At 35.5% G+C, this 25,009-nt stretch overlaps 2 protein-coding genes and 1 long non-coding RNA gene across 10 annotated transcripts in view; 1 reads left to right on the top strand and 2 right to left on the bottom strand.

Moving 5' to 3' along the window:
* Nucleotides 1-14,696, bottom strand: part of LOC138178705 (titin) — an 81,892-nt gene extending 67,196 nt beyond the window's left edge. For 4 of the 8 annotated variants that reach the window (XR_011172895.1, XM_069111234.1, XM_069111423.1 and 1 more), the window contains exons 1-6: nt 14,593-14,696; nt 10,312-10,927; nt 9,554-9,735; nt 9,247-9,445; nt 8,528-8,747; nt 7,687-7,931 (exon numbers count right to left, since the gene is read on the bottom strand). Coding sequence is in view for 7 of the 8 variants with exons in the window: in XM_069111234.1 (XP_068967335.1) it covers nt 7,687-7,931; nt 8,528-8,747; nt 9,247-9,445; nt 9,554-9,735; nt 10,312-10,926 (1,461 nt within the window). In the remaining variant the exon portion in view is untranslated. Of the gene's footprint in view, nt 1-1,850; nt 2,049-6,489; nt 6,612-7,686; nt 7,932-8,527; nt 8,748-9,246; nt 9,446-9,553; nt 9,736-10,311; nt 10,928-14,592 lie in introns of those variants that run through there. The other 4 variants (XM_069110907.1, XM_069111080.1, XM_069110992.1 and 1 more) reach the window with 2 other exon arrangements.
* Nucleotides 13,611-14,656, top strand: LOC138185388 (uncharacterized). Its single transcript, XR_011174610.1, has 3 exons — nt 13,611-14,033; nt 14,191-14,435; nt 14,533-14,656. It is a non-coding gene; the product is annotated as an uncharacterized LOC138185388 (long non-coding RNA).
* Nucleotides 14,697-15,376: 680 nt separating the features above from the next.
* Nucleotides 15,377-24,728, bottom strand: LOC138183404 (SEC14 domain and spectrin repeat-containing protein 1-B). Its single transcript, XM_069120272.1, has 12 exons — nt 24,471-24,728; nt 23,297-23,489; nt 21,528-21,641; nt 20,375-20,552; nt 18,673-18,773; nt 18,382-18,591; nt 17,926-18,111; nt 17,729-17,843; nt 17,327-17,568; nt 17,094-17,216; nt 16,064-16,255; nt 15,377-15,652 (listed from the first exon to the last, which is right to left on the bottom strand). Exons 1-12 carry the CDS (start codon nt 24,653-24,655, stop codon nt 15,377-15,379), a joined length of 2,115 nt encoding a protein of 704 aa, XP_068976373.1. The 5' UTR covers nt 24,656-24,728.
* Between the last annotated feature and the right edge of the window lie 281 nt (nt 24,729-25,009).

Below are 25,009 nucleotides of genomic sequence, written 5' to 3'. Positions count from 1 at the left end.
ATTATATTTATCATTAGGTTGTCCGAAAAGTTCCTTTCGTTTTATAAGGAAATAATAGACGCACAATGTTTTTTGTTTTATATTAGTTTATTGAATTATGCACGAACATGACAATAATAAAATGGATCATACCTAATTCAATAAAATAATATAAAACAGAAATTGTCGTTCATCTATTATCATCTTATGAAACGAAAGAAACTTTTCGGACAGCCTAATACATATATCGGTTCTCAAAATTGTTGCAAGATTTTCTGTAACTTGATATTGAACGAGGTAGGTAAAATGGCAATTCGAGTGATTCGAAGTGACTTGAAGAACGATACGCATCGATGAAGATAAGATGCATTTGAAGAACACTCGAATAGAACACTTAACGGTAATAATCTCAGAACTAAGAACAGAATTAAAATAGATTTTGTGCGTTTAATCGCTTGCACGAGAGATATAGCGATAATGAGATTGGAGGGCGATGTTTGATTCATATGACATTTAGATTAATTATCTATTCAAGCACAAACAGAGACTAATTATAAGTAATTGCCAAAGTTTTGGGCATTAATTGAATAAAATATTTGAAAAATAATTTGTTTAAATAATATTGTATTATCCTGTTTGATTCGTAGATATTCAGCATATTCGAATAATTTCAAATTATATTTCGTTATTTGACAAGAGATAAAATAATTATATCATTATATTTATTTATATATCTTTCGTTTAGGTTCTTTCAAATAATTCTTTATTATATCAAATGTGTTCGATGTGCACGTTTCTTCACGCGCGTTTATTATTCAAAGATTATTGGAAACCATTTTAGAGATAGACGATATCATATTGTAAAACTATCTATCGTGAATTGTTTGATATTCGTCGACTAAAACAACATAAAATAAAATTGCTTTCCACGTATATTTTAAAAATAAAATTCTAAAAATAAATAAAGTAAAGGTAATGGATTAATCGAGATACGATTAATCATTTGAAGTAATTATATTTTATTTATATTTCAAATAGAATTTGCCTCGATCTAAAAATTGTACGCGAATTCGACGAATCTAATAATTAAGGAATTAAGAGTTGAGATAAAGGGAACGATAGGATCTCTTACGTACATTTTTCAAAAATGTATAATGGGCAATATAATGATGATGACTCACGTAATGATGATAAATATAACTCAAGTTCTGAATACGTTTCAGTAACTTTCTTCAGCCTAATATTACCGAGTATATAATTAACAGTTAATTGCTAACTTCTTCGTAAAAAAAACTCAAACAAAAAGTATTTAATCCCAAACGTTACACAATCTCATAAAAAAATATGTATATATATAATTACACACCATAACGTCAAAAAAAAAACACCTAACTAATTAATACAATAAAAAAACAAGCTACGTACAAACAAATCTAACAAAAAGCACATAAAACGTTTTACACAAATCTACATAAAAGCGACCAACAGTCATTCATCGATTCTTAAATCTATAACAATTGATCTACTAACAAGAAACAAATTTCCCATTATATTAGCCATCTGAATTATAAAATATGAAAAATCTTAATAAGAGAATGATTAAAAAATTCTATAAAAATTAATCTCTTATAATAAAAGACGATTTTACGTTATACCATTTGAATCTTAAGATATCCAAAATCATATTTAGAGAATCTAAAAAGGACAAAATCTACAAAATCTATAAAAACACTACTCCGTATTATTTAAATTTAAAAATATCTATTTAAACCCATCACAGTGAGGAAATCGATTCATAAAAAAAGATCGCCGCCTACACAGGCGAGACATTAATACATTAGTCGTCTACGATAAGGTACGATGCCCCTTACTTGAAGTAGAGCGATCACCAGACGCGTTTCACCGCTCTGCACAGCTATGGTGCTTATGGTGGTCGTCGGACTGGTGGTTTGTTGCGGTGCATCCTCGTTGCTCTCCACCATCGTTCGTGATTCCTTCTCACGAGGCACCTCGCTATTCTCCGTCGTTTCCATCGAGTCGTGTCCGTCTACCATTCTCGTAACTCTTCTCTTTCGCGGCAAAACAGAATCGTTCGAGCTATCGGCGTGGATCGATTCAACGATCGTCCCGAATCGTTCGTGTGGTTCTTTTTTTTTACTCGTTACTTCAATCGTACCAAGTGTAAGGTAACGCGTGAAAAACACCTCGAGACTGGATTTGACGTTGGAGCAATGGTAAAATTGTTCCGTGATATGTTTCAACTTGTTTCGTTTTACAGGTATTTCGAATTTTCAGATGGTTAACAATTGTTAATCGACGTTACTGAATAGATCGAAAGATTCGACGTTTTTGAAATATTTAAAAATATTAAAAATTGACCATTTCTGTATCTTCCCGAATTTTCAGAATCTCAAATTTCCAAATCTTTAAATTTCTAAACTTTCAAACCTTCAAATTTGAAATCCTTCGATTCCCAGATCTTCGAATCTTCGACTGGAAGCTTGGAAATTTGAAACGTGTCAAATTCGAATATACCGAGTTCACATCAAATCCAGCTGTAATTATTTTGTACACTATAGTCACACCCACACTAGGTGATAATTTCTACTATGTGGATAAAGATTGTATCGTGAAATCGATTAACACAGATCAGATAAGTCAAGTATAACAGCTTCTGAACATTATTTTTCCCTATACTCGAATCTTTTCATTAGCCATAACACGCCTAGGGATAGCAATCGCCAAGAAACGAAACTAATACGTAATACGTCTCAAGCAAAACGAAATAAAATTACAATTTCTCTGTTTTTAACGAAAGTACTCTCTACGTATTACATTACACAAACTAGTTTAACATTTTACACCCACGAATCGCAGTTGCGACTTTCTACCGGAAGATAGATCAAAGTTCGTGACGCAGGAATTCAAGCATAATTATATTTCAGTGAAAATACGGAATTCGATTGGACTGTTTCCAACGTTCAAGACACGAACGAGAAGAACCGAAGGTTTTAATAGCTCTCGTCTATCTACTGGTGAATTAATCCTGACGTTGATCAACGTTCCGCGTTCCTATGAGATGACAACGGCATTATGACGCGGAAATATTTCGGAGCGGGTCAAACTTGATGCCGGTCGCTCCTCGTCTTCCATCTTCCATCGAGATCGCAACGAAGTCAACGCGTCTGTTACGTTCTCCAGTTACCATCGCCGTTTCTACTGATTAACGTTATTTTTGGCGATTCGCCAAACACGCGAATTCTACGGACACCAAGGCGTGCCGAATCGTCGCTTCGAGAACTTCTATTCCTTCCTTCCCTGAGAAAAATTCTCTCAGAGCGATCGGTCCTTTGCGTTTGCGACCGAAATAACGATCAACAGGCAGAGGTGATTGCACTGGAACGTACGTAAAACTTTCATCCACTGTGGCAACATCGAAAAGAAATTTTCGAATGGAAATCAAGAGGTTTGAAGCATATAAACCATTTTATTGTTCCGTAGACGTTGCTTTAGATTCAAGTTTTTTCAAATCTCTTTTGTCTGGCTTAGTTTCTGGGAAAAGTAATAGAAAGAAGTAAATTGCACTGGAACGTTATAAATATTTTATCTACGGTTGGAGGATAGAAAAGAAGTTTTGAAATAGAAATTAAACGTTTTGCAGTTCTTTTGCTTTGAAACGATCGCTTGTGCTCCGAAGAAAGATAATGATTCAGAGTTAATTATATTGAAACATCGTGAATGCTCCGTTTATGGACGAAATATCGAAAGAAAGTTTCGGAACGAAATTCAAGTTTTAAAAAATTTTTTATTTTACTGTGTAAAAATTTCATCGAATTATATCTACAGACGAAAGATGGAAAGAAAATTTTCAAATTGGAAATTAAAAATATTGGAAGATTATCTAGCTCGTTTTAAAATCATTGCTTTTGCTCGTAGTTCTTCAACTACGTAGACGCTGCTACTGTAAATTTCGTGTATATATAACTGCAGTTTGACTTCTTGTATAACTGTAAGAGTAGCGTTTTTGTTTGTACAACCATTAGATGTTGAAGCCAGTCCAATAAAGCTTATGTTGCGCAAAGGATTCCACGAACAAAGATACTTTATTCTGTTATCTATTCGATGAAAGAATTTTAGTATTCAAATCCCTTCCAAAATTTCCACTGAGCAAATTAAAAGACATATTAATTCCATGTATCACGAAGAAACAACGTGAAAGATGCATAATATTCAACAGCTTCTTCGAATTCCCACTTATTCGAAATCCTCAATGGAGGAATTAAATCTCAAGAATTTCAATATCCAGTTCCTTCAAAAAATTCCAATGACCAAATTAAAAGATACCGTCAAGTTGGTATATGACGAAGAAATAATCTACGATATATCAAAATTTAATCTACTCGAGAAACATACTATTCAACAAGTTGTTACAATCGCCATCATTCGAACTCCACAATGGAAGAATAAAATCTTAAGAACATTGCTATTCAAATTTCCCTGCAAATATTCGACAACCACGTTAAAACACACATAAATTTCATATACACAAAGAAACTGTAACATCTATATTTAATCGCAATCTACTTAGACATACAATATACCAACTACTCGAAGATATTGAATTCCGAATTTCTTCAAAAATGTTCAACAACCAAATAAAAAAAAAAATATACAGGGTGGTTGGTAACTGATGGTACAAGCGGAAAGGGGGTGATTCTACGCGAAAAAAAAAGTCGAAAATATAGAATAAAAATTTTTCGTTTGAGACTTTGTTTTCGAGAAAATCGACTTTGAATCTTCGCTCGGTACGCGTGCGGTACGTTATAACGGAGCTCACTGTAGATCGTTGTCTCGATGGAAAAATTGAAAAAAAATTTTTATTCTATATTTTCGACTTCTTTTTTCGCGTAGAATCACCCCCTTTCCGCTTGTACCACCAATTACCAACCGCCCTGTATATATCAAATTTATACTACGAAGAAAGTATCTACATCGAATTTCAATCGCCTTAAACGAGACATACAAACCACCAGACGCTTACAATTAACATCCGGACGCCACCCGCGATATCTATTCCGATAACAATTCACTCCGCTGCAATCCACTTTCGATTATGATCTAATACTTAAATATATCCATTACTAATAGCCAACAGATCGAATGCATCGAACAATTCAGCCTCTGAAACTGAAACACTATCATTACGGAGGCCAGACAAACACCTTAAAAAAAAAAAGGACCAAATCTAATCGAAACTAACAACCGGAGAACGCGTCTATTCACCATACCTCTAATTGCCGGTGTATAATTAAAACGCACGGATGTGAATTAAAAAGCGTGTGTCTACTATACACCTTTCGATCGAACGTCAGTGTGTTTATACTTTATAGGTATCTTTGTAAGGTGACGTCACCGACACGGACGAACGAATGGGAGGATAAAACCGGACTGACTGGTGGCGTTCTCCGAACGAGAGGTTCGCCACACCGCGCGACCCACGGGAATCGTGGAGACGATCCCGTGGAAAAAGAGGAGACGAGAAATTAAGCGAGATCGCGTGTACAGTCCGCTGGAATCGGCGTGTTCCACGGTTCACGGATCTCGCGGCCCGGAAGCGTTCCCTTTGTCCGCCGCCCATCCTCGTGAAACAATGCACGCCGGTATTATGGTATTATCGGTGGCATTATGTCAGGCTAATTACGCGTTATCTGTTCGCCGACGATCGCTGCTACTGGAAACCAAGACGTTAACAAGAAAAGGGGAAAACTTTCGTTTAACGTTTCTTCGATATCGTTTTGTCTTTTTTAAATATAATTTAATGGACAACAAATGGAGGATAAGATATAATATACATCTATGCATATGTATATATGTATATATAATTCGATGATGGCGCTTTCGAGAGCACGATACTCGTGCTTTCTTTGAGATAACGATAAATGGTAGAGGCGATGTAAATGATTTTGTAAGAGGTTCTTACTCCGTTGGTTTGAACTGTTACTCGCGGCAAGATAGTATTACGATCGGACTATTTCAGTGGCACTTTTCAAGGTAAGAGAGACGAGAGCTGCTCGTGAACAGCATACCCAAGGACGAGATGAAATCGGGGTCGAGAGAAAAACGTGACAAATTGGACGGGTTTTTGGTCAAAGTTGGCCGAGTGTAACCGGGGATTACGTGTCGCGCATCGGTGAGTCCATTCAAAAGAGTGCCACTTGTTTGCGGAGAAACTTGATACTACGATTCGTGGGGCGAATGATAATTAAATTACGTATTCCCTGAACGAGAAACTTTTCTTCTTTGACTACTATCGATCTTTTGCTGTAATAGTATTAATCGATTTCATATTCTATTTGATATTCTATTTGGTATCTATACAAGTTCATCTGATTATTAAAAAAATGGAATCTGGGAAACATTTTCGATTAGAGAGATCGAAAGTGAATTTGTAAATGTATCTCGTAAAGATCGTCTTATGCTACGTTATCTAATTAATTATCGGGCAATCACCTAAATCGACCCACGTTCAAGCAATGACAGCCACAACGTAAACCTCAGCAGCAACAACACTCGCGTGACACATGTCACAATGGTGTCACATCACCGGTCGATCGGTCGTAGAAGCCAGTCGACTCAAGACTGACCGATCGTCCCGTTTCGAATGCCGCCGAAGTGGTTTGGCCGCGCATGCGCGTTGTCGAGTGCATCCGAACGCGCCCGAATATTACCGATCGCGCGCGAAACGCGATGAGATGTGCCGATAGCTCGTGACCCGCTACTTTCAAAAGAGTGTCATCGCGATAACAGGAATCGCTCGTTCTAATTGCCGATAATTTTTTTCGTTGAAAATGTGACAAGTTTTCTTTACATTCAAGGTACAAAATCCAGTTTTTCTGACTGTTGAGTAACGCTTTATTTACAAACGCGAGCCATGCACACAACGTAAGGATGTTATAACTGTTATGCACACGTTAGACTGAAAATGTTTGTTCATATTTTAACTATACACTAATTTTGATTTTCTTAAATGGTTAAAGGTGGAGGAGTTAGGTTTTCATTGGGTAATTATTGTTGTATCGTTTGTAATCAGTTCAACCCAGTGTTTCTGTTATTTTATATAGGTAAATTATAAAATGTGTTTTATGTACAAGTATTTGAAGATAATTTTTTACTCCAGAGTCTAAAATAATCCTGATACTGTATTGTATAAAATTGGAGAAATTTAAGCTTCAGGCGTCTTTGATTGCTTATATAATAATATTTATCACAACACCCTATAAGTTGCATCGAGTACTTAATAAAAAAAACAAAATATAAATTAAACGTATATACTATACTTATTTATCGTATTTTTATCACTTATACAGACTACAATAATGATAATTGCAGTTACAATTCTACAACTATACTAACATACTTCTTCAGAAACAATTATATCAAGTACACATTTATAAAATAGTTAATTTAACCGGGTTGAACGTACAAAAAGGAATCTAATATATAACATAGAAGCACACAGATCACATTAAAAAATCAGCTTGCATTAGACAGTGGCACACAACGTCGATTCTCATTAACGCTGTTAAGCTCGATCAGATTCTGTTGCATGGAAAAACGATCGTAGCATGCAGCTTCGTGACTGCAATTGCAATTGCAACATCCGTTCCTTCGATCGCCATTCATCGAGGAACTTTCGATCGAACTCACCTTCCTCGCTCTTTCGAGGAAATCTTGCCCTTCGAGATTCTCGTCCTTCTTCGTCGGTGACATCTCAATTCCACTATCTTCGCGATGTCGCGTATATTCCTTCAGGGACAACGAAATATCCTTCGATGTGTCCGCAGGGATTACGCGTGATTCTTGATTGATCTCGCAAATCTTTGCGAATTTGATCACGCGTTCGGTGTCGTCTGTTTTCGTTGACAGTTCGTCTCTACGACTGTACGAATCCGCTGCGAAACAATATGATTTTTAATGATCGTTTGAAACATTCTTAGTAGGGCTATCGCAGTAAATAGATAGCTAATTGTATTTTGTATTTTCAATTTGTTCTGTTGGTGGCAGATGTAATTACTTTGTATCAGTTGTTAGTAGACTTCAAGTATCTATGTGAATTGATATCTTTATGTATATAACTAAAGGAACAAGACCTAAACAATTATTTGTTCAATATTATCAATAACCATATTTTAAATATTTTCTATATTTTTATACGCTATGTGTATTTTTGCACTTTTAAACTCCCTATGAATGCTCCCTAATGCTCCTTTTAACTCCCTAAGGGTTCATGGTCTGATTATTAAATTCTTATTCTGTTCCAACGTAATTTATAATGCATTGGAACACGAAAATTACTGTCCTATCTTAAACAAATATGCAATACATTATACTATAAAACTATCATTCTGATAACTCTTTAGATTTAAATGAAAATAATCTGTGTAGATAACGCAATAAATGTTTTTGTAGAAAATTAATTTTTCCATAGTGAAGATAGACATCAGAGCAACTAAAGTTTCTACAGACTATTTAACGTGAAAAGTCTCACATTTGCAACCGGAATCTGTCTCGTGGTGTAATCCATTCGTCTGAACATCCGGAAACACGATTCGTTCGAGATCCTTGATTTCCTTAACATCAACGTTTTCTCGATGATCTTGCGTGGTGTTGGATATCACTTTGTAAGACGCGATACCTAAACGAGTGTCGTGAGACACGCGTAAAGTCGTTGTTTCTGTAACTTCTTTTACGATCTTCCCAGATTTCTCCTGAATCGACACAAGATAAAATAACGCATTAAAAATATCCCGACGTACGCAAATTGAAGGGATTGCTCCAATAAGAAGGTAACTGTACTTTTCAATAATTTGAATAAAGCAACAAAAATTAACTCAAGATCAATCAGAATCAGGTCGATTTTTGGAACATGCTATAAATTCATAATTAATTAATATTCGAGTAATAAACATTTTCAATTTAAATATGCTTTTACCTCTCTTTACCAATAAATACAATTTACAATTTAATTTAATTTTAGTGTCTCTTGTACTAAGAAATATCATATTCCTAACAGTCATTTTATTCCATAATATATATCATATTTATTTTATTAAATAGAAACCTATTTTGCAAAATTGTGGTGTTTCTTATATTTCTTATTTTATAAATATTTTCTTTTGTTCGCTATTTTAAATATCGGAGCTGCCTTCTTGTTGTCGTAAACCTTCGATTATTCACAGAAACATAAATTAAAAATGTTCTACGTACTTCGACTTTCTTTTCCATTGTCACAACTTTCTCAATCTGTTTTTCTTTGTTCGTCTCACTAGCTTCCGATTGCGGAGTATCCACCGATACGACGACGTTTCTTTCTATTTTCGGCTCTTTCGAAGCTTCCATTTGTTTAAACACAGGAGAAGACGCCGCTGCAGTGGTGGGGATAAATTTAGGTTCCTCGATGTTCCACCTTCGCGAATAAAAAGACGAAAAAGAATCGTTATTAGAATCAAATCGTATTATTCATGAACGAATTAATTAATGAGTGTTCTTTTTGTTTATGGACAGTGTTTCTTACCAATTATCGTTATTAGACGTTATGGTTGCTGGAGCAGCAAGGTCTTCGCATTCTGGAGAAGTAACGAAGGATTCGCTTCTGGAGCGAACTGTCGGAGTAATTGAACGTTCGGTGGCGGTCACGTAGTCTTCTATGTTCGAATCATCGGCTTGACTATCGTCGAATGACTTCTCAATTACGTCCTACAATCGTGATATAAATATCACAAAATGCATTCGACGAGACATTGAATATAAATTTGACTTAATATAAAGATATAGAGACAACTCTATACGATCAGAGAAGAAGAGGATCAAATATTAAATGATTTAAAATAATCGTCCGATTAGTGTCAAACAATTTTTCTAAACTTGTACTTGTAATGATTAACATTGTACTCGTGCGATATTTTTCTTTTGTAGTATCTTTTTCAGTCAATTTACTTTATTGAATTCTGTTTTTTGACATTTTTAATATTTCAAACCTTACAATTTTATCAAGTTTCAGAACGTTCAAGTGTCTGTAATGAATAATTTCCTTCTCAAATCATAGACATTTTTTTAATCTAATGATACGTTGTTTATATCTTGATAAAAAATTATGTAAGTGACTTTATTTAATACAATGATTTTCAATGATTTTTATACAGCTTTTACGTTACTGTTATTAACGCTATTTCCCCCTTTGAACCTCCACTACGGATTAAACATAAAACACACCATCGTATCCTTTCTCTAACCAACATGTTTTACTTCATTAAACGAACGAATTTATCTCACCTCCGCGACTTCTTCCATCTTCGCGTCATTCGCTCGGTCCAAATCCACGTCCTTACTTTCCTCCTCTGCTCCGTCTTCTTTCTCAGCAACTTTTTCCTCCGTCTTACCATTCTCCAGCATAGTAGAACCAGCCTTACCATTAACAGTACCCGTGCAAACCGTTCCATTCGCCGATCGTGGTATCGAAGACACCAAGCCAGACATCTTTTCCTTCGAAGAACCAACACTTTCGTTATTCGTCGCCGAGGACAAGATCGTGGACACGCATTTAGGTTGCAGTTGCACCGTAGACACCGAGGAACTGATCAAAGGTGTGGTAATTCCAATCGACGAGGTAGTAACAGCAATGGATCCAGAGATTCCGGTAGAAATCGTTTGAACTTGGCTAGGAGCGGACGTGGACGTGGTGACTGGTACGTTCGACGACGAGAAGAGAGACGAAGTGGAGGACATCGCGGACGACGACATCGGAACTGGTCGAGTCCTGGCTCCAGCCTCGCAAAGTCTCGCGTCCAGCTTCTCGGCGAGTCGCGTTACTTCCGCCAGCCTCGCCGAGATTGCTTCAATCGCTGTCAGGTTACTGCCTTTGCCCGAGGCATCCTCGGCTTCAGACATTCTAGAAAAATAAATTTCTCTCGTTCACTTCTCGCTATTAATAGACATTTTTCTGGACCGTGGTCCGTCGACTTCGTGAATGATGATCGCGTGCCTGATTATCGATCTTGTTATACACGGTGTGACAAAAGACTCGCGGTAACACTACGAGTACGTTCGCAGAAAAGTAATTGGGAAATTTCGAACGTCGAGTTTCCATTTGTCAAATTTCATGGTGGATGCTGGACAACGAGCAGCAGGTTATTCTATGTGCGAAAATAAGTCAAAAGTTGAGAATATTTACAATCTTCTCATTCGAGATCTCGTATCTGGTTTTTAAGAAAATCGAGTGTGAACATTCGGAGAGTATTAATTTCTGACTGGATATCAATGGACGAACGATAGGAGACTATTCTGTGTATGTAAAGATAAATCGAGAATAAAGAATACATTTTTTTCTTTTTTTTTGTTTGGAGCTTAAATCTGTTCAAATTCGATTTTCTTGAAAACAAGCCTTCAAGTGAAAAAAATTTATATTATGTTTTTAGTTTATCTTTGCGTGTAGAATAGCCTTCTGCTTTTCTATTCGTTGCCTCCTACTCGTATCCAATGAAGAGTTAGTCCAGTTCACAGGTACTTGACAAGTCCTCGAACTCGATTCTCTTGAGAATAAAAGTTCGTATAAGAAATTCGATACATATTTTCACGTAAAATAACTTCCGAAGTCAGAAAATTTTATTTTAGGTTTCTCACTTTTTTCATATCAAATAACCTCCTGTATGATTATACTACGTATTCTGCCATATTTTGCATATATTGTAACTTAGTAGTTGTTACGCGTAAATCACTACGTTCCGTGATTAACAAATGGCGGTTTTTTGATTTTTAACACAGTGTTTTGCTTTATTTCCTGTCCTGTTCCTCCTGTTGCGTTTGAAGAAGTTTGAAAGTGGCGGATTAAGATGATAAAGTATCGAGGATTTATCGCAGTTGCTCCTTGCGATATTTATAACTTGCTTTATGAGTGCGTACATGTGCCTTTTGCAGATATATGGGGTGTCTAGTAAGTTTTGTTTGAACGTAATTGAAAAATCATCAGCACTCGCCTTACTTTAAAAAAATACGTATAATAAAAATATCAAAGAATTGAAAATGAAGCTGTTAATCCACTTACAATTAGAATACCAATTACAATTTATATCATATTAAGGAGAGCGTTTGCTTGTTGCTGAAAGCTAAAGCGATGCTCTTAGCAGCCTTTTAAACAAGAATTTTTAGAACAGACACGATCGTTAAACTAGCATTTTACGATCGTGCTTTTTTTTAAACTTCCACCAACATCACCTGTTCCTCGATATCTTCATTCAGTCAGTGAAATAAAATATCTTTTCTTTTCTATTTCTCGAAAAATTACCATCTTATTGATATACATATCGTGCATTGCTATATGCATAGTTGCGAGCAATATACGTTTTTGGAACTGTGTTTACGAAATCATCGGTGCTCGAAGCTAAATCGCGCGTCTAGTTGTCCATAATAATCGATCCGTAGCAAACGATCGGCGCATCTTAATGTGGAAGATCGATTTGCATGCATTAACAAAATTAGTCTCGAGAAAACGTCAAATTTCTAAAGAATTACGTAATCGACAGTGACAGCGCCGCGACGAAGCGTCGTGGACCAGATGGTGGCTTCAATGTGGGGCGGAGTTCTAATTTCGGTGAACCAAGAGCCGCTGTATCTGCATAGCGTCACTTTTAAGCGGCATTTTCAATCGTCGCTGCATATATCAAAATTTCAATCGATCTATGGCTATTTTATGTTCTCTAAAGAATAGAAAGTGTTTTCGGTTTTATCAATAAGAGACGATAAAGAATCGCGATATATCGATTATCTTCATTGGAGAGAGAAAGAAAGTTCTCATCGTCGATGACATTATAATTAGACCAACGGAGTAAACAAATTTTTGTTTGTGAGTAAATCTGCATTTTCCAAGTTTTTAGTACGTTCACTGTGAATTTTCGATATCAACGATGTTACATACACAGTGGCTACAAAAGTTATTGGCGTACCACTCATTTTACTATAGCGTTTACATAGTAATCAATTAGACGCAAGTGTTATTTAATTGTACTCTCATATGATTAAAAAAATTCGATACTATGAAATTGAAATTTATAGAATCTGAAGAAAAAACGCTTCATTGTGGTGCGTGTCAATGTCTTCTGTAATCACACAAACTGTAATTACACTAATTGTAATTGTGTAATATTTGTTTGTGTAATAATTGTAATTGTGTAAATATTCATAATATCCGATCAAAAATTTCTTGAGAAATCATAAACCAACTAGCCAGTAGAAATTCACGATTCATTTAATCCCAACAATGACTCAAAACAATTAATTAGATGGATTTATCGGAAGCTGTATGTTTCACGGTTCGCGAAACGAACGCGCAAGAATCGATAATTCACGTCTTACGTAAAAATTTCCGAATGAAACGTTTCGTGGGTCCGAAAATAACGGACGGAAATCTTCAGCTGCGATTGATCGAAGTGGTTCCGTCGTCGATCGGATTTTGAAGTTCGTGGACCGCGGCCAACGGGTTCTCCTGGCAATATCAGTTAACGAAAGCTCGTGCACGCGTGCACGAACCGAGAAACATTGGAGAACGGTGCCACCCTGAACGATAAGAATTTGAAAGAAATAGGTCAACCTGCGAAAAATCAGGGAAAGAAAATAAGGAGCTGGTTCGAAACGATATTCGTTTATGTTGGCTCGCTGCCAATCAGCTGCATTTTCCAGAGGCAAAATTCTAGCCACTTTTGCGCGAGCTCTAGAAACGAACTTCACGTTTGCGATTTGCGAACGAATATTAGAAACGGACGGTTCGCGTGAAACAATTTCTTGGCCCTGACCGTCCTCATGTGGGTGAAAATAGGACGTTCGTCTCTACGAGCGCAAACTGTTACGCATACGTCAACACTAGACGCAAGTGACCTATATTTATCGCACTAACACGTGGGTGAAACTCGACGAAGTGCACATTTATTTCGTAGATCGAATAAAATTGCAATGATTATAAAAATCGAAAAAGGAAAACGAAAAAAGAAAAAGACAATGAATTGGTAAGCTTTTGACCAACCTCATCGTTGTATTCATCTCGTCGCTTCAACAAGTGTCATTAAATTTTCTACGAGACAATTAAGTAAAAATAATGACATTGTATGAGATTTACACGTCGGTTAAAAAGGTATTTACATTGTCTCATCCACTAATACATAGCCGAATGAACTGCAAGTACGTACTTCACCGATCAAACAAAACTTCAACGATGCGAAACATAACAGAGAAAGGAAGAAGTAAGACGATGAACTAACAATTTGTTAACCAATCGTTTCGTTATGCTTGTTTGGTAATTTCAACTGAATACCATTTATTTCTCTTCGAAAAATGTAAGTTACAAGAACGACGTTGACGCAAGATGCAGTTTATATGACAGAAGAAGAATCGTTTTATGTTATTTCGAGGTAATTGTTTCATCGATAAAGAATTGGTTGACTTTATAACGAACCGAATGAGAAAGAGATGCAAAGAGATTTGGATGAAAATGGTACTTGCTTCTAGGAACAATAGGTCGAACGAGAGTAGAGCGCGTTTATCGTATTTCGAAACTATCGGACTTACATGCAGCAATATCAAGGTGTAGGTATCTGGTCGACGTGCAGCCATGGACTGACACACCGCCTCCGTTAAAAACGGAGGTGCCCGTCGACGTTACCGTACCCTCCTCGCCTCTTATATTACTTTGGTACCAGCCGACTCGATCTTTCTCACAACACCGTCGCATGAACTCGACTTATCTTGCTCTTGCGGTGGACGACCGAGGTGCGCGCGTTTTATTGCACCGAACCCAATTGCACTAGATATAATGGGGAGGAAAAATCCAAGGACACGGTTGGACGGTCGAGAAAGCTTGGAAATTCGAGCGGGAAATCTTGCCAGAAACGTTTGAAACGTCGATAAAAATTCGTTATACGATTCCTGACTTCCATTCACGATTTACGAACACACATTTCCAAGTTACTTTTGAACCAATTTCATTGAAAACGCTCACTTAACGATTTACGACGTTAACCCATTTTCATAATCAAAAAGGGGGACGTTTTAAATGGTTAATTATAGTGACTCGTAAAGAGGTTAATTTTCATATTTACGAAGCAAAGAGAAATTTTACAATAATATCTATGCAGTGAAATTGTTGCTTATTTCCAAAATATTATTATAGAAATAATTGTTATAAAATATAGTAAAATATTTTACTAAAAGTATATACGTTTACGATCGATTTAGAGATTCTCCTTTTAGAAAGCTTCGCGATTGTTCCTGGCCAACAATTTCACCAAAAATTCTAGGAAGGATCGATTGCACGATGTTTGGTATTTATTTACCGATTCGTTACGTGTTAGTGCTAATCATCGGCGTTGACTAACGCCGAGAATTTCTTTCGAAACATGCATGATCGCGGTCGTACTTGCCGTTGATGACAGAGAGGTTCCTTCAAGCGTGTTCTCAAGAGACGACCCAGCCTCACCATTCGTCCAACCTCGAGGAGAAGCTTTTCTCGATTGTTCAGGATGTCTCTTATCTCGGCCTTGGCTCGGGCTTCTGCGGCTAGGTCTTCTGGTCTCAAGGATCGACGAAGCGATGCCACGGTCTTGATCAAGTCGTGTAGCTTCGAACAGTGCTTGAAGAAATACGTTGGAAATTATAGAAGATAGTTTGGAGAATAGGAGCGATAACAGTGCATTTTCTATTTTCCAAAAGCAAGAAAAAGAGAGAACGATACGTAGGATTTAGATCTATCTGAAGAATTTTGTTATAATTTCTAAACAGTTTTTGTAATTACATAGAGTAACGTGTTTTGAAGTTTCAGAGATTTCTCTATCTGTCTTGTCTTTTCTTTTTTCTAATTGGAGATTTTGTCAGTTGTACCATTTTTCTCTTCGGCTCTTCGATCGTCAATTGAAAATTGTAACGAACAAGCTATAGTTAGGGTATACGGTGAAGTTTGAAATTTAAGATTTCACATTGGAAATTTGATTATTTGTGCATTGTAATGTGCTTGAAATTTTTAAATGACGGTCACCGATCGTACATCTTCGACGCTTCTATGGAAAACAGCGCACACTCTCAGTCTGGTCAGCTGTTCTTGGCCAACGGATCGAAGCTGCTTCCAGGCCTGACGCAGCCTTGAGAACAGAGCCGCGTTACTTTCCAGTGGCAGCCTGCAGGATAATCTTAGTACTTGAGCACCGTTCACTAATTGACAACCATAGTCATAAGTCCCCTAGAAATTGAAATATCAAGGTACAATAAAGAATAAAATTACGTCATTCCATTTTTCTTCTGCTACTTTACTCTAAAATCTGTATACGTATTTTACTCCACGCTTCTCCTAACATTTTATTCTAAATTATATTCCACACTTTTCTTAGTGATTTAGGCGTCAAGATAATGAATACTATTGGGTTGGCAACGAAATGATTGCGGATTTTGTCATTAGGTGGTAATGTATAATAAATTCATTAATATTCATAATGAATTTATGATAAAATTCATAATGAATTTATTATATTTCATTCATATATATTTATTTATTTTCATTTCATTATTATTCATTTCATTCATACATATTTATTTATTTTCATTCCATTATTATTCATTTCATACATATATATTTATTTATTTTCATTCCATTATTATTCATTTCATTCATATATATTTAATTCAAATATATTTATTTATTTTCATTTCATTATTATTCATTTCATTCATACATATTTATTTATTTTCATTCCATTATTATTCATTTCATTCATATATATTTAATTCATATATATTTATTTATTTTCATTCATTTTCATTATTTTAATTTATTACCATATATATTTAATATTTATAATGAATTTATAATAAAATTCATAATGAATTTATTGTACATTATCACCTAATTACAAAATCCGCAATCGCTTAGTTGCCAACCCAATACATATAAAATTATTTTATTCTGCATTTCTACACTGTGCCATTTGTAAACGTCCAACTTCTTGTCTACTAGATCATTGTTACAATTTCTATGCGATGAAGGCGATTTGTCGAATTATTTCATTTTATTTTCTACATACCTTAGCAGTTTCCTGAAACGATTGATGTTCTTCCTTTTGCGACTGTATTTCGATCGCGTTGCAACCGATTTCCATATGATTTTTTAACAGAACATCGTATAAATCGTTCAACCATATTACAGCCTAAAAACTTTCACATATAAATAACGCATAGAAATACTCGACTTAGAAATACTTCATTGAAATGAAATTTTATTTAGTAAAATGTTATTCAAATGAAATTGTACGATCACCTGTTTAGCGTCGCTTTCGTAAGTATATATCAAAGCGATCTGTTTTAGAGACAGTTTTTGGAACTCGACACTGTCATTGAAAATGTTTTTCCTAGCGTTCGTTGCATCCAAAATATCTCTCACATTCACTATGTCCTCGCCATAGTCAACGTGCACGTCTCGACCTAGCGCATCCTTCACGGGCATTGACAAAATATCTGACAATTTTTCACCTTCTTTTACCAACTCGCACTCTAAAGTTTCTACAATAAACGTAGGATCTTTTTCAGCGTAAATTGCAAGACTTAACGAAGAAGTAATAAAGACACTCAAACGAAGAAAAGAAATTTTCAAAACAAAAATAATTTTGTTATTAATTCCCAATACTTTGGCATAGACATTTGTTAAATAAAAATTATTTACCTAAAATTGCTTGACTCTGTTCCAATTTTAGAAGATTCACTGCAGCTTGAGAAAAGTCGTGAGTTCTATTACCCATTACTAATTTGTCGAACACCTCGCTCGTTTTGTCAAAATACTGAAAAATAGTAGCAACGTAATGCTAACTAAAAGAGAAATGTTCGTTTGAAACTTTCTTCCTCCTTGCTAACGATAAATACCTCGGAAACTAGTCTAAAAAATCTTTGAGAAGTGATTAACACGTTTCGTCGTCTCTCGAGTCTGTTTGCGAAGCTTCTACACACGAAGTCCATGAAATCTCTTTGAGATTTCAAGTCTTCCGATAAACGCGTGCTTGGTAAATTATCGATTTTGTGAAGCAATTCCGCGTAACGTCCGTAAGTTTCCTGAAATTCAAACAAATGCAAACTATCTTCTATACGAAATTTCCTTCGATATCATTTTACTCTCTTTGCTATTTTAAAGTATTAAAAAGTTTCAATCTTTATACGAGTAATTAACAAACAAATGTGTAAGTAACAAACTAATAATTAAATAGTTCATCGAAAGTTTTATTATGAAGAAATATTTATTCGATAATAAAATATTCTATCATTGCTGACTGTAGACATTTTACACGAAAATTATTGCTTTTTACGTTAATATTGATATCTTACCCTGCATTCTAATTCCAGTTCTTCATGTCGTCTACGAAGTTCCTCCGAGGAAGAGACGTCGAATCCGACTTGACAACAAGAGTTCAACATAGCATCCGCTGGTCCCAGGATCCAATCTGTAACACGCGACACGCCCTTCTCGAGGTCACCGATTACCCTGGCTGTGTCCAAATTTCTTTCCATTTCTGACCAGGAGTTTTCGATGTCCAGCTAAAAAAATATAAAACATCACATTTGCAAGTAACAGGAAATTTTACTTATTTTCCTTTTGTTTCGAAGAAGATACGATACCTGTTTCAATTCGATGGAATCGATAAGCTCGTAAATTTTTATCGAGGTGTCCAAAGTGTCCTTCGTGGATTCTCTGCTCATCGAACTGACTAAATTTCTGCCTAAAATTATAAAAATACAGATAATCAACGTTCTGTTCTTATAACATTACGTAACATTCATTTAACACTAATTTCAATTATTATTGTATAATCCGTTTGATATTGACATATCTGTGATTTGTTGGATTTCAAAAATTGTTCCAGGTTTGCAAGAAGAACTGAAATATTCACGAAATATGCGAACAGAGTGCAACGTAACGTGTAAAAACACAACTAAAATTTAGAAAGCAACAAATGTGTCATCCAATCATCGTGAAAGTTTTAATCGTTTTTAACATAACAGAAAGACTCGATAAATCCTTCTTTCATATTGTGTCTGTTCGTTCTATCAAAATATTTAAATTTTCTAGATTCGATTAAATTACAGATACTACGATTTCAAAGTCGCCTTGACTGAAAACGATTGCAGTCGGTTAACAACCAGCATAATACGGTATAAATAACAGTGTATCAATTTTTTTGAATTCCAAAGCTCTACGGGCAATCCCCGTAGGCTTAAAAAATGCGCATCTCTAACAAGATTCCAATATTATAGCGGGATCTTGCATTAGAAGAGGAAAAGAAGAAATAGAAATAAAAGTTACACGAGCGTTGCATTGTCAGCGTTTTTACACCCTCGCGCGTTCCCGCGAGCACGCGACTCTGCCGGCTTACTTCTAAAAAAACGTTCCTGCTCGACATCCGGTTAAGCCGGTTTTTCAATTTTTCCGACCAATCCGGCCATATCCGAGTGTCGATCCTCGTGTACAACCGGTTGCTTGATTGTACTACGGATCAGGAAATAGACATTCGAGCGATCGATAACGATGACACGGGAAAACGAGCCGACTGTGACAGATACGCATTGAAAAACTCGAGACTTCTCTGTATATGGCGGAACGATGGTTTTATTAAAACTTTCGATTATTGGCTTGTTCATTTTTTAATGGTAAATTTTTCAATTCTAGTCTCTTCAGTTTCTATTCGATCTTATTTCTTTTTCTTCTTTATCGTTACACAGCTTTTGATATTAAAGAAGAACGTGAAAGAATCATGTTAACACGAACGATTTTATGTTTCGATTTTACGTTATAGTCTTCTTTCGGGATATTCAAAGTTTATTTGCTGAAATGAGAATTTGAGAAAAATTAAAGAAACATTAGGTTGTCCAAAATGTTTCTTTCGTTTTGTAAGGAAATAATAGACAACGCATAATGTGTTTTGTATATATAATATATATAGAATATAATATATTCTATAATATAGAATGTTGTATATAGAATATAATAATAGAAATAGAACGAAATGGATCACACCTAATTCAATAAAATAATATAAAACAGAAATTGTTCTTCATCTATCATCATCTTATAAAATGAAAGAAACTTTTCGAACAACCTAATACTAAGATCAACGATAAATCCTTCTTTCATATCAAAATATCAAAATATTTAAATTTTCTAGATTCAATTAAATTACAGATACTACAATTTCAAAGTCTTTTCAATTTTATATTCCTGCTAACACGAAATTAGAAAAATTCGCTGAACAAATGAAATTGCGTTAATTTTTTTAATATATCTTTGCATGAAATGTATCAAAGTAATCCATGTTTCATTCACCTGACTGAAGAACATGTTGCGCGTGAGATGTTAAATCGTTGCTCATCCTCGAGTAGGATTCCAAATCATCATCCGATTCTGACATCCGAAATCCATCCAAAGTGATCATCAGTCTTTGGTGTAGGTCAGTCATTTTTGTAACAAGATCGGCTGCATCTTTAGTGTAGTCTTCCACTTTCTGCCACATTGAAATCAGTACAACTTATTGCCATAGAAATTCCGTATCCTTTTCAAAAATTTATTTTACTTTAGAACCAAAAATTAATATACTATAGAACCAAAGAAACATTCACAGCTCATTTCTTTACTTAAGAAAAAGAAAAGTGAGAAGTGACACGTACACAGTTTTCACATAAAGCGGAAGACACGACGCTGTCCAATTATGCAAAAGCTATCATTTTACCGAACTCCCTAAAATTTCCATTCATTCTCTTTACGTAACTTAATTCAACGCAGAACGAAACAAGAACATTCGATTCATTTCGTTTCTACAAGGAAGAGAAAATTTGCAAATCCATAATTTTATTGCAAGACGATCAATACTATAGCATTCGATTATACGAAATCTATCATTTTGGCAAATTCTTTTTCTCCTTTTTTACGCAACTTAATTTAACACGCAACCCTAAATTAGAATGTAACTTACCATTTAATAAGATTCTAACGTAATTAATAGCGTAAATCAATATGAATATTCTCAATATGCTACGATATCTATTAGGTTGTCCGAAAAGTATCTTTCTCTCGCAAACGTTGTATTTTATAACAGTGCACCTTCATACAAACGTGAAACCAAGTGTGTGAAATGTCGCGGTGTTTCTCTCAACAGAACAAAATGTATCGTACGTAATTCGACAAAATAATATAAAACAAAGAACCTTGTGCGTCTATTATTTCCTCATAAAACGAAAGAAACTTTTCGGACAACCTAATATATCCATATTCGATATCTTGCGATACTACGCTAATATTATCTTGTTTATATCTTACAGCAACGCTAGCCAGACATACGTACAAAATACATAAAGAAGTAAATGTACCATGAAATGGCTCTCACAAAGGTATCTCGCGTAGAAAGTTATGTTTCATCGTTTCGATTTAATACGGTTAATGCGCTTTATTTGAGCGCAAATTATAGACGAGAGACGATTACCACGCGTTTCTGGATCCAGTCCGCGTGGTCGTACGGCTTGTTGCCACCCAGTTCGTACGCCAGCTGGGCATAGTCAATGTGAAGTTGGAGCCTCGTCAGGGTGAGATACATCGGCTGAAACAACAACGAACTGAAAATTAATTTGCGACACGCGCCTTCCTACACCCGCAATTAACTCGTTGTTACTGGGGCTCTTCACGCACGACGATTCTGACAAACACGCGTGGATATTTCACGCGATGACCGAGCAGGACGACCGTACATCGAACGACCGAACCTCACATTTAAGGCCAGTGATTTAAATAACAAGTAACATTTCGAGCGGAACTAGTTTGTCTGGTCTGGGCTAGTTGGAGAAAAATTGTAAATTATAAAAACTTCGAGTAAAATTAGAAACATATTTCATTTTGCTGGACTATTATTATTATTATTATTATTATTAATATTATTAATATTATTATTATATTATACAGGGTGGTTGGTAACTGGTGGTACAGGCGGAAAGGGGGTGATTTTACGCGAAAAAAGAAGTCGAAAATATAAAATAAAAATTCTTCTTTTGTTTTAATTTTTCCATCGAGACAACGATCTACAGTGAGATCCGTTATAACATACCGCGCGCGTACCGAGCGAAAATTCAAAGTCGATTTTCTCGAAAACGAAGCCTCAAACGAAGAATTTTTATTCTATATTTTCGACTTCTTTTTTCGCGTAGAATCACCCCCTTTCCGCTTGTATCACCAGTTACCAACCACCCTGTACTGTATGCGTGTTTTAGGAAAAGTCAGAAATTACGAAGCTATATGATAACTGTTGAAAATGACAACGCGAATTCGCGCTCCCATCCATACGCAGATGCGTTAGTTACAATAAACAGTAAGTAGAAGATAGTTTTAGATATCATCGATAGGTTTAAGATATTTTTTTGTTTTTACTCCAAGTCCATGTAAGAAAGTGCAATAAAGGTTATTCAGCTCAGATAGGCGTGATAGATCTATCCGAAGAATAAACTAATAGCTATTGTGATCTCTAAATACAGAAATAACAACAATAACGTTTAAGTATGGTTAAATTCATGTAGAAGTTCGAAAACGATCAATTTGGCCGGCGCTGGTAGGTTTAGTATTAATAAAATTTGTCATTCGATTGGAAAATTGTAAATATCGGTAGTCAGTTTACCAGGATTTCAATCTTTACGATTCTGATGGCTATGCGCGGTAGAATATCCTGGAGCAGAAAGTATAATCTTTAAGGATCTACGTGACATAACAAAACGATGTTTCAGCGTTGTCCGGAACGTTATATGAATGGGATACCATTAGGTTGTCCGAAAAGTGTCTTTCTTTTACAGACACGTCTTTTACAACGATGCATCTTTATACAAACGTGAAACCTAATCTGTCAAATGTTGTGATATTTATTTTGATAGAACAAAAATGGATCATACGTAATTCGATAAAATGATATAAAGCGGAAAATCTTGTGCATCCACTATTTCCTTATAAAACGAAAGAAACTTTCCGGACGACCTAGTAGGTTCATCGAATCGAGCGTTTAATCGCAATATTATTATTAGTAAGCACTTTAATCGACGGTTTCAAATTATGGTCCATTCTATGCTTCTATTTCTGACGATTAATTTATTATCGATGAGCACACCTCGATCGAAGTTACGTGTTACGAAATGATAAAACTATTTGTATCGTTACGAAGAAACAGCGTACACAAAATACTACGTAAAGTTAAAATCTTGAATGCAAGTTACCAACCTCTCCTTCTTTGTGGGACTTCGTACAGCTATCCACTCTCTTATCCCAGAAACCGTCTGGGCGCACTACTATCACAGAAGCTGCAGAAGCTCCCAGAAGTATAGTAGATAGCCTAATGCAAGACCTTGCCACGCGCCATGCACCTCTTTGCGCGTCCACTATCAACACCAATCCATTTTTCTTCGTCTCCTCGCTAATCACGAAACATACGTCTCATAATATCTTTTGATCCTTTGGTTATTTTGTTTACGTATACATATCTCTAACAGTTGAAACTGCTAAATTAGAACCTCATTTATTCAGATGAAATTTCAGCTGTTGATCGAATCTACTTATTTGAAAGAAGTGGAATATGCAAAATTATGAGTAATGGAAGAAATCGGGTTTGTCATTTATAGATTATATGGCAAACATATTCATGTAGGTTCTATGGACAATGATTTTTATTAATATTCGAACACCATTGCGTTCGAGAGATTTTTATTGAGCAGCTTGGAAAGTTCGTTCCGATTTTTAAGGAATTTGGTCGACGTAAAAAATCTACCGAAAAGTTTCACGTCGAAAAATTTGAGAGGTTTTGGAAGGATGGAATATTCAAATAGCGCAAAAGACGGAGAAACGTTGTAGAAGAAAATGACACCTATATAATTCGATAAATGTATATCGAATAGAAATGTAAATCGGAACGAACTTTCCAAGCGATCAAATATTTTCTATTCTCGTCTGTAACGGTTTATAACTGCTATCGATATTACACTACCTTTTTTGATATTAGAAACTTACCGTTGTTGGTAAAAACATACATTTTATTTGTTACAATGTACGCAGTGTTTTGTACAATAAGCGACAAACTACGCGGAGATGAAATTAAAAATCGCGAACAAATTCGGACAACGAGCGAGTCGAACGAAAACCTATACGTTTTAAATAAATAAAAATTATGTTTTTACTAACTGCAATGAATGTTTTAATATATCGAAAAGCAGTTCGATAAGGTTGCTATAAATAAATATATGAAATAAGAATCTCTGCATGGTGTCTGAATATTAACAAGTGTCCTTGTAAATCCAGTTTCCTTGTTTGTCCTTCGACTGGTTCGGATAAATGAAGTTCTATCGTGTTTTCAATAAACGTTCACTCTGAATATGCACAATATTTAAACACTAATGATTACCTAAAAATTGACAAGAAATAGGCGATCAGCGTTTCCAATCTGGGCTTCGTGGTCGGTTGAAGTTCTGAGGGAACATTAACCACTATCAAAGGTCTTCCTTCGCGATCACGACCTCCTGGAATGTACGCGAGCTTCGATTCGAGGGCTTCTAAGATATCCACTGCTTGCAGACTCTTCGTGGGCATGGCTGAATATCAAATCCTACTTCATTGTTCAATTACAATTAGATTAACCTAAATTAACAAAACGATACTTCTGTTTGATACCACTGTTCCAACGTTATACTCATTCACAAATATTAGACACATACTGACTTTATGCAGAGCATGATAATCGCTTGAAATAACAAGATAATATCAACGACTAATAAACCAGAATTTTGCATTTATGAAAAGTAACAACCTAAAAATTTGTAGAAGCTGTTCGCAACAGTTGAAGAAGAGCGTGATGAGTAGATGAATTTTTACGCAAATTCATATTTTGATGAAAATAATTCAACAAATAGGTCCTATGGTGAAGTTTATTCCGCCTGTTAAATA

The sequence above is a fragment of the Bombus flavifrons genome, chromosome 1 (genome assembly GCF_040668555.2).
Source record: "Bombus flavifrons isolate JBK064 chromosome 1, iyBomFlav1_principal, whole genome shotgun sequence".
NCBI classification, from domain to species: domain Eukaryota; kingdom Metazoa; phylum Arthropoda; class Insecta; order Hymenoptera; family Apidae; genus Bombus; species Bombus flavifrons.
The sequence above is the reverse complement of the archived record's forward strand: the minus strand, read 5'-3'. Positions and strand labels throughout refer to the sequence as shown.